The 16,503-nt window shown below is 36.3% G+C and overlaps 1 protein-coding gene across 1 annotated transcript; it reads right to left on the bottom strand.

Moving 5' to 3' along the window:
• Nucleotides 1-1,558: 1,558 nt before the first annotated feature.
• On the bottom strand, nucleotides 1,559-15,985 carry lin52 (lin-52 DREAM MuvB core complex component). The gene is made up of 6 exons (XM_084392612.1): nucleotides 15,887-15,985; nucleotides 15,210-15,284; nucleotides 14,999-15,036; nucleotides 14,854-14,920; nucleotides 14,564-14,647; nucleotides 1,559-1,956 (listed from the first exon to the last, which is right to left on the bottom strand). The coding sequence occupies exons 1-6, from the start codon at nucleotides 15,903-15,905 to the stop codon at nucleotides 1,901-1,903; spliced, it is 339 nt and encodes a 112-aa protein (XP_084248738.1). The 5' UTR covers nucleotides 15,906-15,985; the 3' UTR covers nucleotides 1,559-1,900.
• Nucleotides 15,986-16,503: the final 518 nt, after the last annotated feature.

Here is a 16,503-nt window from a genome sequence, read left to right on the forward strand (position 1 = left end):
TAAATCGAAATTTTTTTACGAGTTGCCCAATTCGTATGAATGACCTACCCCTGACCCCGCCCCTAAACCTACCCATCACTGGGGTTTAGACAAAATAAATCGTTCGAATTCGTACGAATGAGGTCATACGAAGACAACATGACAGCGTTACATCTGCGCGCTCCGAGTCTCAAGTCATTTACGATGGAGGAAAAGCGACGATTTTGTTCTCTTGAACACATGGAATGGAAATGCTGCTTTATTCGCAAATGTTTTGTGCGATTTTCCAATTTTGTGCCTAAGTTATACATAGCTAGTGTTGCTTTCAATTAGAATTACAAATTCAATTTCTACTATAAAGCAGCTCTCCAGTGTGTTCAATGTTTTTACATCGACGGACTGAACTGTAGAAATTAACCAGAGAAGATTTCAACGTCAAAGAAGCACAACTACTGTACCGATTACATTATCAGCACAGTAGTCCGAATGATAGGTTGAAGGTGTTTACCAGCCAGAGTGAACTTTTCCGGAAAGTTTGCAAGCAGTTTTGAACTCTCGAAACAAACTTCAAATGAACTTGAACGGCCTTATTTTGTTTGAAATGACGTCACAGCAGTTTGTTCTTTGGTTTCACTTGAAGTATATCGGGGCCTTTAATAAAAGATCAACATCAGTACAGAGAAAAATATACGTTTGTGAGACTATTTGCCAGAGGTTAAGGTTGTTTTTCAGAGAATTTGCAAGCTCACTTCTCTTTAAACTTGTTTATAAGCTTGTTTAGACCGTTAAAAAATGAGGGGCAAATCTGGGGCCTCCAGAGCGGGATCAGACACCAGTAGTTTTGAATGGTTTAAACCAGCAGCTCCCTTGTTCTATGTGAATCAGAAAGACAATTAGGGGCTTATTAGACACTGGGGGAGAGGCGCACCCCTAAGAATTGGTGGGAGCAGGAGCGAACACTCGCCAACCGCAGCCTCTACGACATCTCCAGCCGAGAACAGTCCTGGCCACTGTCTCACCTAATTACGCTCGCCAGAGCGTTCTTTGTTTGCCGTTCAGCATGCCTGTCTGATTCCCTTTTCTCCCAGACTGTTCGCGCCAATGTCCCTGGAAGTGTGCTAATTAGAGAAGAAATGGCCCTAGTAATTATGTCAACTCTTGTTAACAGGGATGACAATGAGCAATATTATTTTTATGCAATGTTTTGTACTAGGGGCCTTCAAAACTTCCAATTCCCATTAAATAGAAAAAATGGCCTTGCACTGGTGTGGAAGCACACTCACGTCAAAGCCTTTTACATGTCCGGAGCAAAAGAGGGACGTTAATGGAGCAGTCGCTGGAGTGGCACAGGCATGAAGTTATTGCCCTAATTAAAAGTTTGAACACTACTTCATGAACTCCCTCATTGTTTCATGGAAGCTACTTTCAGGAAATGTCATTGGCTGGCCAATGGGAAGCAAAGCCTCACTAGCAGATGCAAAAAGCAAAAGTGTTTAAAAAGTACAAAAAAACAAACAATAAAATAAACCGGTAAGATCAGCATTTTTCCCGACAGGGCATGTAGGCGAACACGACCAACTGTACTTCATTTAAGCAAAAGTGAATTTTTAATAAAACAATTGAAGTTGTATTACACCGTATTAAACACAGTAGAGTGAAAAATAAATACATTTATGAACATTTACTGAATAGCACACCACTATCCTACCCTTTCTACTCAGCACCTGTCATTTAAAGAACGTTTTGAGAACATATATACAAAATATATTGATGCATTGCTGTTGTGATGTTTTGATTCCAAATCAGTCAAAGCTTATTGAAAGCATTTAAAAGCTAATGTATCATGCTACTGTTTTCTGCCTCACAAGATCACAATCAGGTGGTAGCTGTCCCGACAGGTCAGCGGTCGCCATCTGGGTCTTCACTTTTTGGGTCTCTCCAAGATGTTCAGGAATTTCCCTCTTGTCATTTCTCGGGCTGGATAAGGACAATAAAGTCAACAGGTTATTGCACTGTAATATGAAAGACAAAGTCTCCAAATCTTATCAGATGCACATTAAGTAATTTCATCTTCATTCTCCAAACTCCATCAACATAATATACAGCACACTCTCCTTATCGTTTAGAAATGGAGGTGTAACAGCCAGGACCCCTCCTGGGGTCAGGCTGACACAGGTACTGATGAGCTGTTGGGTGTGTTTTTCAGGCAGGAAAATGATTGGAGTGAAGGACAGGGTAAGCGACGGTGTTGGGCGGCAGCTAATGAAATAATGTGGTGGAATTGTAATTTAGATAAGCTGCCCTGTGTGGCGTGTTAATGACAGGAGCAAGTATCAGTGGAATCACCTTTAGCTTTCCATCTTGGATTTAGATTTAGAACTTATTATATAACTAATATATATATATTTTTATTATTGTTGTTAATACATTTTCAAATGTAATTTCTTTTCCTGTGATGCAAAGCTGTATTTTCAGCTTCATTACTCCAGTCTTCAGTGTCACATGATCCTTCAGAAATCATTCTAAAATGCTGATTTGGTGCTCAAGAAACATTTCTTATTATTATTAATGTTGAAAACAGTTGTGCTGGTAAACATTTTTGTGGAAACCATGATAAAAAATTTTTTCAGGATTCTTTGATGAATGGAAGTTCAAAGTACAGCATTACATTATTTCATTAATTTAAAACAGAAATCTTTTGTGACACCATAAATGTATTTACTGTCACTTTTGATGCATTCTTGCTGAATAAAAGTATTAATTTATTCAAACCTACTGGCCCTAAAATTTACTTACATATACTAAATGTACTTAAAAGGTATTTTAGAATATTACACATTTATTTTAATATTCTTTTTAATTAAATTTATATTCACACACACTGAATGTAACATGGTGTGTGTCATAACCAGTTTACAAGAGTTGAATGAAGCTTAACTAACTAGACAAACGGAACAAGCATACTACAATAAAACATCTCACATTAAAAGTACATTGTACATCAAAAGTTAAAATTCACAGGAATAAAGAGCAGTTTGACTATTTCTATTTTCCTTGGCATAGGTTCAAACAGTAGAGATTTGTCTCCCATTAGATTCCTGAGAAAGCTACGAGTAAAGCCTTTAAGTCATCTTAATCTTCAGTATATTAACACAACAGATATCAACATTATAAGTGAAAAACGTAATGATGAGCATTATAAGATATTAGTCATTAACCATCCAAATGCAGTGTCAATGTGACAGATTAGTGCCTCAAGTGCTTTCCATAAGTATATGTGTGTCTTAATCCCAGGTTTAATGTCAATGATAGGGCAACGTTTTGTTAAATGGGCCACTGGTTTCTGGAGGGGTCCACAAACAGGGGGAAAGAGCTTCGTCATAGCTGAACTAACAACCCTACTCTAACTCTTACTACCCCTCTCCCAATCTCCCTCACATGTTCTGTCCAAAACAATACAGGAGTCTGTCTGGCCAAGCATTCTCCCATGAGACCCCTTCACCAGAGTGCACCCCTCTGATCCACTCATTAATTAGATTTCCATTTATCCTCAATTCCCGTCAGAGCAGAAGAGAAATGATTTGCATTGAGTGAGTTAGATTAAAAAGGGGAGTGTAGAGGGTTCTGCCAGCAAGCCTTGCTCAAACACACACACAAAGACAAGTATGTGCATTTACACACACACACACACAAAGCTGGTGCTGTCACTGGACGGGGCAGATCAATACTGATTAGCAGGAGTTAGAGATTTGTTTAGTTGATTAGAAAGGTCAATTACTAATTCTGTACTTAGTTAATCAGCAGCTTGTTGCCGGTGACATCCATACTAAATGGCATATTATGGATTCCAGAGGCCATATTATCTTCTTGATGGTATATGTACACTTGTTCATATTTGAATGAAGCAAATATGCTTCATGATGAGTTAATAGGCAAAATAATGGTAACACAAATAAGCCGATATATGAGCAAAATCAAAGTGATGCAAACGGTTATGCAATGTTTGGTTATTTTAAAATAATGTTTTGTTTGTATATAATTAAAATATATTATGATAAATATATACACATCTGCAAATATTAAATTATACATTTTAATATTATATTAAAACTATTAAATATATATATATATATATATATATATATATATATATATATATATATATATATATATATATATATATACACCTGTAATTTATTCATCATGATATTATGCTAATATCAAATTCATAATATAATACATACATGTACGCACGCACAAACACACACACGTTATATATTTACAATAGATTATTGCATTTATATATAAAATAATATATGCATTGGTCTGCATACGACACATTAAATGAAATATGATCAATTATATGTTACTTTTCTTTCAAATTTCTTTCAAAATGAATACAGTTTAGCAGTCATGGATGCTCTTTTATCTTGGGAATCTTTTAGAGGCCAATAAAGCACATCTGGAGACAAGACGGCTTGTTTTTAACCCCGAGGAGAAAATGAATTCCTGGACCTTAAACTGAATTTTCTCCAAAACCTGACTGTCCCAATTCACTTTCATTAGAAGTCAAACACACTAATCGTGCCCCTGTTGCGCATCTGAAACTGCCACTTGGCTATTACGGGGAGTAATCTTTATTTAATAGATTTAACATCCATTCTCGCTGCCTAAGCCTCATGGGACGGGGGAGGACAGACACACGCTCGCACACAGACCCACCCTCTCGTCCCGCGTTGGAACACATACACCTGATGCTCATGTTTGTGTTCAAAATTCAATTACCTACTTATTGATACTTCACAGAGATATTTAAGATGCAGACATGGTGAGTGATTTCCCAAGGGAGCCACTGCTTCCTCTTAATGTCCCAGCCGAGAGCTCTCCTCTTCTCACCCCTCCCTCCAGCCGCTTGACACCACGAATCATTACACACACACACGCACTCACGCACACTGCCAGCCCTGCCACAGCCTATCCCTGTTCAAGAGGTGTCCTTATTAATAGGCAATCAGTCAAAATTCATTCATTAAAAACCCTAAAAGGTTTCACACAGGCGCTATGATTAGCTGGGAAAGAAAATCCAATGAATTCCTAATGTATTTATGGAAATAAGGTGTCATTTCCGATCTGTTGACAGAGGTGGTGGCTAGGACAGAGAAGGGAGAGCGATTTAGATGAATTCCCTCCACTTTCCCTCTTTACTGGTCTAAATTCTAAGCCGCGTTCGGGTGTACCTGTGCAGTCGAAGAGTCTGAATGATGTCATAGCACGTCAGGGTCAAAGTGAATTAATTAATGCACTGCAAAAAATGATTTTCTTACTCAGTATTTTTTACTTGTATTGCAGTGCGAATATTTAAACGTTCTTAAATTCAGAGAAATTTACTTGAGAAGCAAAATTACTTAAAGCATTAGTTCACCCCAAAAAATTGAAATGGTCAATTACTCACCCTCATGTTGTTTTAAATCCCTAAGACTGTCGTTCATGTTCTAAACACAAATGAAGATATTTTTAAGGAAATCTGAGAGATTTCTATCCCTCCATTGACAGTCCATGCAACTATTACTTTGTCGCTTAAAAAAATGTCATAGAGAGATCGTGAAACTAATCCATATGAATTAAATGGTTTAGTCCAAATTTTTGTAGAGACTTGGTTGCTTTATATGATGAACAGATTAAATTTAGGTTATTCACATATAAAAATTGATCAGAGAACATAAATAGAAGCTCAACCGAACCTGCTTGACGCGCAAGAAAAAAACCTTCTACCTTACAGAAGCTCAAACGTGCTTTGTAACACGATGAACCTCATTGGTTCTTGCACGTCAAGCGAACATGCTTGAGCTTCCGTTTATCATAACTGCTGTGTGAGTTGATGAATGTTTATATGTGAATAAATCCCGAAATTCAATCTGTTCATCATATAAAGCAATCATGTCCAAAAATCTGCTCAATTCAAATGGATTCGTTTTACGATCTCATAATGAACTTTTTAACGCATTAAAGTAGTAGTTGCGTGGACTGTCAATGGAGGGACAGAAATCTCTCAGGCTTTATTGAAATATCTTAGTTTGTGTTTCCAAGATGTACGAACGTCTTACGGGTTCGTAACGACATGAGAGTAAATGGTAACAGAATTTTCAATTTGGGTGAATTTACCCTGTACTTAAGGTATTAAGTGTTTTCTGAAATAAATTATTGAAATTAAGTGAGTTTATACCTAAAACAAGGAAAAAATCTGCCAATGGGGTAAGAAAAATAAACGTAATTTAAAGTGAAAACAACTTATTTTTCTTACCCCATATGTTCTTGTTTTAAGCATAAAGTCACTTTTTTTTTCTTTTTTTCTTATAGAAAACACTATAATCTATAGACTAAGACTATATCTTTTCATTTTGCTTCTCAAGCAAATGTATCTTGATTTAAGAATGTTGAGCCCGATCTCACGGGAAAACGTACAAATTCTACGAGGTGGCTTATTCGTACGAATTCGTACGAGTCAGGTCGAACGAATTTTTTTGCAAAATCGTACATATTTTACGAATTGGCCAATTCGTATGAATTCATACGAATGACCTTACCCTGACCCCGCCCCTAAACCTACCCATCACGTGGGTTTAGACAAATCGTACAAATTCGTACGAGTGAGGTCGTACGAATTAGTACGAATTAGCTAACTTTTTATCATTCGTACGAATTCGTACGAATTGGTCGTGAGATAGCGTTGGAATGTTTAGGTATTTTTCAGTTCAATTTCAGAAGTTAAGGATTATATTTTGAATGATACCTCAAACATGCATGCTTCATTCTGCAACTATATCAGCCATAAAGATGCAGGAAGCGAGCAGGACTGTGTGAGGGGAGGGGAAGATGAGAGGACAGGAAGACAGAGGAGAGTAAAGTCGAGGAGAGCTTTCCCCCAGCTCAGCCTGTCATCTAGCAGCACTTCATAACTGCTTGCCCCTGCGGTCGGGTGTCTCTGATGGATTGATGGAAGCACATTACTAGGGTAGGGTAGCATCACTGCAATCATATTCAGCGACACACTCCGCTTAATAGAGAAGAGATTGATCTAGGGGAGGAGGCAGTGAACATTGGGGCCATTAGCGCTGGACGGGTCTGACCTTCATACTCGGTGCAAGAACAGATTGAACAGCAGGAGGTTCTTGAATGTTGCAAGCCAGAGTTTTGTTCCTTCCTGAATCTTTCATATTTATCATATGCATCTGGAGCACCACATATGGGTCAACAACATGACAACCAGTTTTTGAGCGAGGATCTATTCATTTGTTCAAAAATACATAAAAAATACAATTCATGCACACAATTCACTTCACTGGCATCTGAGCATATTTTTAATTTCTGTATTAAAATGAAACATTTTTGGAGGTAAGGAGGTCAAACATGTCAAACTGTCTTGATATTAATGAAGGAAAAAGCCTCATTTAAAAAAACTGATTTTTTTTTCCTTTTTATTATTTATTGTGAAAAACATGTTTACAAAATGTCTTTACTGCAAATTAATATTTAAAAAGTTTGGTCCACCAAATCAAAATCAATGTGTTGCAACCAACATGCAGAAAAAAAAAACCCAGGAAATGATATCATAGAGAGGCCACCTGTAGACACATGAGTGCATGTCAAGGTCAGTAAGTCTCTAAAATATCAGATCATTTGACCTGTTTATTATAAGGCAGGTTGTGAAATGGCATGTGGTGCGACTCCTCAAAAACATATATAATTAATTAATATTTCATGATATTTGTTTATACACACACACACACACACACTAGTGGCAAAAGATATACCCAGCCTACAGGAAAACTGACATCTCTACCATTTATTAAAATATGATTAAATTAAGCAATTGTTTAATTTGAGAACGCAATGAAACATGCCAAATTGTACATCATTTTTGGAAAGGCTGTCATACAAAATTTATAAACATGCAAAAACATGAGGACCATCAAAATAGTAATAACTTATGTTTTAGTCAATGTATGCTTTTTCCTGTGAGCTTTCCTGTGTAACTGTAGTTTGCTTTTTTTGCTAAATAATTTTGTCAGATAATATCTTATATATTTAAAACACTGTTTAAACACACTAACATGTATTCAAGGTGGTAATATATATATATATATAAATAGCTTTTTACTTGATTGTTACACCACATGACATTTCTAGTCATTTTGAGAAATGTCTTGGTACACAAAATAAATCCAATGAAACCAACATGAATACAAACAGATTTTTTTTTTTTTTAAATTTGGCACGTGTGTTTAAACTTGATTTTTGAAAAAGAATGTTCTCTTTCATTATTGTAGACACTCTTTGTCATTGAGCCATTATGCTCCTACCGTAGCATCTGTAATAAATCATGATATGTGTCTGGGGAAACATTAGACAAACTAATTACTAAATTTTCTGGAGAAAATGTGAGTGCCACTTGACTGTACAAAACATGCCGCCATGATACTAGAATGGTTGCCAGAGTTTTTAAAAGGTTTTTAGTAGTCCTAAATCGCATCACTTATAAAGGTAATAGCCCACCTCTCCTCAACAAGCTTCACGATCTGAGGTATTATTCATGTTTAATCCTCAGGGTTAGGAAGTTTTGAAAACCCCCTTAGTGGGATCATTTTATGCATTCCTACATTCCTGCTGCTTATGTTGGTTCAAAACACACAAAAACGCAGTTGTAATCTTGTTATACCTACAAAATATTTCCAAATCATTTACCACCCCTTTTAAAAAATAACCCCTCCCCCCCACAATTACTCAAGTAAACAAGTGTGTTACATCATCTGTGCAAGCCGCCGCAGTGGAATCAGAGATATCATCAGCATCGCCTGAGGCCTGGCTGTCCCAGAGGAGCACTCTCCATTCAATTACCTTCAATAACAGTACTTATCAGTGTAGTGACTGGTCCTGTGGGAGCGGATGGGCCTGATGACCATGCTCAGCAGCCCCCCGACAGCAGCATTCATCACGGCCTGGAGCAGATGGGTACTGGTGGGGGGCTGGAGGGGTAGGCACGCGTCAGGCCCTCCCACAATGACCCTGATCGGCGTCACTCAGCTAGGAGAGGGGGGGTAAACGTCCCCAAGGAGACTGGTGTGGCACATGTCACGCTCACACACACAAATAAATACACATGCATATGATATCCTTATCAGCCTATGGTCGCACCCCCATAAGCTTTACGCACGCCCTTTATGTAGCAGTTACAGATGAGAAAATGTGCTGATCCACTCAACACCAAGCTATTAAAATACTTAGTATACTCTTATTTATATGTTTTAAGCTTAACATAAATCCATGATTAATCAAAGCTTAATATATGCTGCCGTTATTCATATTTTTCCACCCCAAACATATACGGCCGGCTAATGCATCTAAAGGCTCAGCATCTGCATGTGCCCGAGCTGAAAAAATAAATAAATATATAAAACAAACGTGTGGCTGATAACCTTGCCTTTGGGGTGAGTTTTCACTGCCTGATTGCATTATCCCCATTAACTAGATCACGACTTTAATGGCCGTCAAGCCAAAGGTGCAGTAAATCTTCCTCCTCCTCCACACCCTCCCGTCTCCTAACACTACCTCTCGTCAGCTCGTTTAAAGGCGCAGAAGAGAGAAAGAAACATGATGAAAAAGTAGCTCAGATTTACAAGGCTTCCCCTGACAGCTAGGAGAAGGAAGAAAATTAAACCACACCGCATTAAAGGGCGCTGCGTTAAATGCTGCTCTGAGCCGAATGATAATCATAATTTCAGATCTGTCTGCTCAGAGTAGGAGGCATTATATATGAGTACGCTTATTTACAATATCTTTTTGGTTTTGAAATATAGAATACTGAAATGATGCGGAACAATATAATGAATTGATATAAGCACAGAGTGGATTACAGCTTAGTTCCCTTACATTCATGTTGTTACACATGTGTACACAGAAGGGTCCAAATGCCTATATTGTGAATCTGAATTTTTTTTTCATCTAAACTGAAGATTTTGAAAATTGTAATACAAGGAAACATCATAATGTACACTACTGTTCAAACGTTTGGGGTTGATACAATTTTTGTTTTTGAAAGAAGGCTCTTATCAATATGATAAATACAGTAAAAACAGTAATATTGTGAGACTATTTTCAGCAGTCATTACTCCAGTCTTTAATGTCACATGATCCTTCAGAAATCTTTCTAATAAGCTGATTTGCAGCTCAAGAAACATTTCAGCAATGTTGTATCAGTATTTTTGTGGAAACTGTAATACATTTCAGGATTCTTTGATGAATAGAAAGTTCTATTTGAAACGGAAATCTTTTGTAAAAATGTAAATGTCTTTACTGTCACTTTAAATCAATGCAATGCATCCTTGCTGACTGAAACTTCTTCAACTTTTGAACGGCTTAAATGAATATGAAATATTTCAGATTGAATGCCTTTGTACCGACGGTCAGATTTTCTTTCTTCCACTGAATAACAAGACGCCCTTTGAAACATAATTTAATGTTCCAAAAACTTGTGGAGTTCATGCAGCTGAGTATTTTCTAACTATTATTTCGCTCAATAGCATAGAGCTGTGACAAATTATGTTTGGCATAATCTTGGTTGAACGAGCCTACTTTAATCATGCGTCTTGATGGAGATTTTAAAAATCAACAGTGAACTCACAAGGAGACCTCTCATCACTTCACCAGTATATTTTCCACATTACAGCACCAAGTTTGACCAGAGACTTAAGTAACCAGTGTGGGCATAGCCAAAGATATATAAGAAACAAATGTGTAAACAAACTCACACTAAATCACAGTTTTGTCGTGCACAGGTTATATATTAGATGGAGAGGACCCCTGCTTCCAGCATTGGAAATTAATTTTCTTACTCCTGTTAAAAAGAATAAATGTCTTGAAGTGTGTTGCATTCCTACAGAAGTCACCATGAAAAAAAAATCAGAGGACAAAATGACTGGAGGGTGGAGACATCTAGGTTGACTTATTACACTGCTATGAAGCCTACTGAGTGCAAAGTCAAACATATTAAATGGAGGCAGAAAAGACTCCGGTTGTGCCTTTCTACTTGCCATCGTTACATAGCAAAGGTGGCATGGAAGCTAAATCCAAAAGAGGGATATTAACCCCAGAAATCTGCATTTAGACAGCATTAATGCACTTTCATAGAAAAAAAATTAAATGCTATAGGATATTCTAAATATTAAATGATAAAACATGAAATAATGCATTAAAAATATCCACAAAATAACATAACTTATGCTTGGTCTAATAAATATTCAGTGAAAAAAAAAAAAAAAAACAGAGGAAAGTATTAATATATAACATTATGTTATTACAACCAAAGACATTATAAGATAAGTAATATGGAGATCCCCTTCACTCAAATGTAATAGAATAATTAATAAATGAGTATGTTTTTTTTAAATTGAATTTATGTAGATTCAGATTAAAAAAAGTTGTTCAAAATGGACCCTTTTCATGTTTCTGGGGCTCTCAGAAGCGTAAGTTGTCATAGTTAAGTTAGAGATTGATTACAGCAGTTAGAATAGAGAAAGATGTCAAATTTGCCATCTCTCCCTCAGCTGTTGTATTATAAACACCCTCGCAGCAGCGATAATTTTTTTTTTTTGTCATTTACTGACAAGGTAATATAACACGATGTATAGCGTTATAAAAATGTAAAAATGAAAATATGAAAAACTTTATTAGATATGTGAAAAAGATTCATCATAGTCTGTGAAAAGAGTCCATAAAAGGGTAAAGTTTAAACTTTTGACTTTGAGATTTTACCTGAATTCACCCTACGTTTCTCATTGAAAGGAAATCTTGTTGAACATGCCGCACAAAAAGGTCACAATTGTCAGATGGAATGTAAAATATTTGAAACAAGTGTTTACAAATGGTTTGCAGTAGTCACTTTCAAATTGTGCAAGATCTGGTACATCTGATGCCCATTTTCATTTGGTAAATCATGAAAACACTTATCTTTCCTGTAATCCTGCCAGTATGGATTAAGACTACATCTAGCAATTCTGTGATATAACATTTCAGAGCCACTGGGCAACAAGCCAGTTCTGTTTAAATATAGAGAGGGGATTCATTTGAGACTTATCAAATAAAAAAATTTAATAAAAAAATATATATTTTTGAGTAATGATGGAAGTCATTTTTCAGGTAGGTTTCAAATAGATTTACATTCCAGATTATTTATAATAGTTTATGTGTTTTAAAGAACCTGTATCATAAATCTAACAGCAGGGGGAAACTGTTTTTCGATTGACTACCCTCCTGGGCAAAAGAAAAACGGGCCAAGCCAAAAATGGCAAATTATTTAATGGTCTTAACCATTTTAATCACAAATCAGTGGTCAGGAAATAAGTATTACACAAAAACTGTAGATAAAGTAGCTTAGCACAGAATAGCTTTCCCTTTATTTTCTTTAAAAGTTTAAAGGGGTCCTTGATTTGTGATTTCACTTTTTTAACTTTAGTTAGTGTGTAATGTTGCTGTTTGAGCATAAACAACATCTGCAAAGTTACGACGCTCAAAGTTCAATGCAAAGGGAGATATTTTATTTCACAGAAATCGTTTTTTTAAGGACTACAACAAACGGCTGGTAGGGACTACAACGGGCTTCTTCCTGGGTTGGTGACATCATGAACCCTAAAATGTACATAAACCCTGCCCCCGGGAACAAGCAACAAAGGGTGTGAGGCCGTGTTGGGCTGCTTTAGAGAAGAGGAAGAGTTGTTGTCGCTGTTTTTTATACCCCGTAAAAAGTTTGTCCTAAGGCTGATGAACTTAGAGAGTTTAACTGAAAGACGTAGCCATTCCCATTTTGTCGGGACAATCTGTTGTTTATGGATCACAACTTGTATTATTTGTAGTTGTGTTTTCTATTAACAGTTAAAATTATAAGTTTTATATAGTTGATTTGATAGCTATTATGTAAAGCTTTGCCTCCAGTAGCCTGTTAACTAACATTACTTTTGTATTGATCTAGTGTTTACTTTAGCTTTTGTAAGCTCTTGCTTTTGTTAAACCGCCCCTTAGGAAAATTATAAATGATTTTGTGATTGATTACTGTTTGTTTTAGCATAGTTTTCCGACAAATATGATTAAATGGTGGATAACATTGTCTCTATAAGAAAATGACAAAAAACAACATTCCACTCTGAAACGCCCTGTGAAGTCTGTGCTTGAAATCCGTTCAGCACAATCCTCTTGTTTGTTAACATTGTCAGGCTCTGAATCGGGCTCGAAATAGTTTGAAATTGATGCCATCGTTAATATTTACATCTGAGTAGAGCTCGCGGTTATGAAGGGGCGTGACATTTCCAGAACACACGCTAAGAGCTGCCAATCACAACACACTGGGACAGCTAACCAATCACAGCACATTTCATATTACAGAAGGAGGGGCTTCATCGAAAAAACGCATTCTAGACTGGGGAGACAGGTGCTGTAATAATGTAAAATAAGTGAAAAATAATGTGTTTTGAACAAAAAAGCATGAAAACATATTCTAGTACACCCCAAAAAACAAAATCAAGACTTCGTAAAAAGGGCATAATCCTTTTAAGCCGTGTGGGTAAAATTGCAAGACAGCTTTTTGCAGGAAATGTTAATGGCTTCAAACAGTTCATGAGTAGTTGAAAAATGTCTCCCAGTTAGTTTGAGTTTAATGTGAGACCAAATATTCACTTTAGGGTTCAAATCTGGAATCTGGCCAGGCTAAAACATTAGCCTGATGGACTTGTTCTCAAGCCACTTCTTGGTTGTCTTTGCAATTTGAGCAGGAGCATTGTCTTGTTGAAAAATAACATCTGATCGTTCCTCTTTAGAAAACAACTTTTCAATTGTGGGAAGAAAAGCATTTTGCAACATTTTTCAGTGAAGTAGCTCAATACCAGCAGCTAAAACATCTCCCCACATAATGACAGGTCTTCCTCCATGCTCTACTGTGGTAGAGATGCATTTATATTTCTTACCAGATTTTCAAAGACACCGCTCTGGAGCATCACCACACAACTCATGTTTCATTGTGACTAATCACTCCACACAACTCTGCTGAACCACTCGGAAATCAAACCTCCCATATTCTGCCAAAAACTTCATTCTGTTTATCTGAGGCAGCAATGGATTTAAGTAGAGAATTTGATTACATTTTGATAATTTCCTGACCAATAATTTGTGTTTAAAGTGTAGATGTGTAAAATGTCTTAATATGTGATGCATGCTTTTGCATTTGTGAATGATTTTTCCCCTCTTTGGTAATAACGCCATCTAGTGGAGGCTTTACAAAGTCACATAAACGGTGCACTGATGCACTGACTGTTTGAAACTGAGGCCAGTTAGACTTTAGTTCAACAAGGGCATTTAAGTAGCTTTTATAAACAAAACTTTAGAAAAAAAACTTTACTGGTGCTTGAGACAAAACAATGGCAGTGAAATATTTTAAGATATATCAGTGCAAGTTGCTTTCCGTTAAAACAGCTCAAACATACATTTTTGTCTGGAACTAGGCTTAAGCCTTGTCTGTGAAACCAGAGGTAAGATTACTTACACTCCTCCAAGCCCAGCTGATAAGCCAGATTCTGCAGTCCCTTCACCTTCTCCATCAGATTTGCTGTGGTCAAACTTCCTAATTCTAAAACAAAACCAGAAGACCAATCACATCTAGTCTGTTTTGACCTATGCCAATTTTTTTTAATTCACATTTCTATTTATCTAACTTTATTAAGCTCTTTATCTGAAGCAAGCATCGGTCACATGGGACCATAACAATAAAATGCTAACTGAAGCATCCAGAGGCTCAATGTTAATTTGTTTTACTTAATGGAAAAGGCAACAGACCTTTCAACATTTCAATATCTTCTGACTCCAGTTCAGCCATCCATTTGGGCGGAGAATTTGTGATAGGCTGGAATAACAAACAAAAGTCTTAAATTCATCTCTCATGTTTGAAAATAATTTATTATAATTCGATTTTTTTACTCACATTTTTGAAGGATGCAGCAAATTCTGAGACACCCGGTACTGTTAAAATATCAAAGGAGTACATGGGACTTTCAAACAACATTCAGATACATAAAAAAAGCTACCGTAATAATCTGTGTATTTCAACCAATGTAACTTTGGCTCATATGTGAAAACATCTGTGAATGTGGCATATAAAGTACTATTCAATAACATTAGACAATCAAACTTACACTGCTCTGGCCACAGGTCAGGTGAAGCCCGGTCAAGTTTTTCAAAACTCAGCAGAGAGGACTCAAAGTCCTCACCTATAAAAACAATCATACTTTTTATTACAACACTGGTTCAGAAAAAATAAATAAAAATAAATAAGCAGATAGAACAGAATCAATAATAGAACAGATATTATTAATTTAATAATACAGGTGAGTTTAAATGCTGCGACTTTGGGAACAGAAATCTTCACGTGTTATTCAGGATATAATATTTAGTATACAAGTAATGTTATGACTGGTCACATTGGAGGGGGAGTTTAAGTTATGATTACTCAGCAGTGCATTATTATGATCAAGCTGAACTAGCTGCATTGAATAGCAATGTTTGACAAAAATATACAAAAACACATATTTAAAAAATAGATGCAAGATACAGAAAAAAGTTTTCTTCGCGTAATCGCTGAACCATTATATTCGTAATTATTTAATACAGTAACTGATGTCGCTTACACGTAGCTTGCTAATGACTGACTCTAAACAATTTTATCACGCTATTCCGAGGTAAAAGCTTATCTTGAAACTCAATTTGTTTATTCTTTAAGAGGATATGCTGAACAGCATAACGGTTTAACTGGTCCGTTGCACCGCTACATTAACAACTAATGCTACCAGGGAAAAGAAGAATTAAAATTTACCTCCATTCGGAGACGCCATCTTGACAACAACACACGTGATTTGAGGCAACCAATGACTGAAGGGAATAGATATCTGTAGCCCCGCCTTCTCGTGTTATGCTCTGTCGCAACCATTGACAGAGAAATATGAATCATTGGTAAACATCAGTTTCAGCTTACCTGAGAAGCAACAGTAGTTTTTAATAAAATTTTGTTTAAGATTCAATCTGTGTTAAACAAACAAAAAAAAAACTTTTGAGATGTTAAACTTACCTAATATACAGCCCAAAAACATACCATTCTTCCTCTAAGCATTGTGGTTTATGAAAATTTCTTTCAGTAAAATGACCTAGACACGTTTTTGCTATCAAATGCAACACAAATAAAACCCTAATACACGGACATTTTTTTAAATGTATTCATTTCAGTCAGTCATTGATCTGCATTTAAGGCAACAATTCCAGCAAGACCATTACGAAAGCAAACACCAGTTATTATTTAGTTATTACCAGTTATATATAACAATTATTATTCCAGAACCACATAGCCAGGCTCCTAACATGTATCCAAATGAAAATTTGTAGTAAGGCCATTTAATTGAACAAAAACACAACTTGGGCCGCTTAGAAATATAATAT

Source organism: Rutilus rutilus, assembly GCF_951802725.1.
Source record: "Rutilus rutilus genome assembly, chromosome: 21".
NCBI classification, from domain to species: Eukaryota; Metazoa; Chordata; class Actinopteri; order Cypriniformes; family Leuciscidae; genus Rutilus; species Rutilus rutilus.

Excerpts from the sequence above, each read along its gene's own strand:
- lin52 (XM_084392612.1), bottom strand. Across the intron at positions 15,037-15,209 it reads TGACCTGTGGCCAGAGCAGT|TACCGGGTGTCTCAGAATTT; the intron begins GTAAGTTTGATT and ends ATATTTTAACAG. Across the intron at positions 1,957-14,563 it reads TCAGCTGGGCTTGGAGGAGT|CCCGAGAAATGACAAGAGGG; the intron begins GTAAGTAATCTT and ends GTCCTTATCCAG.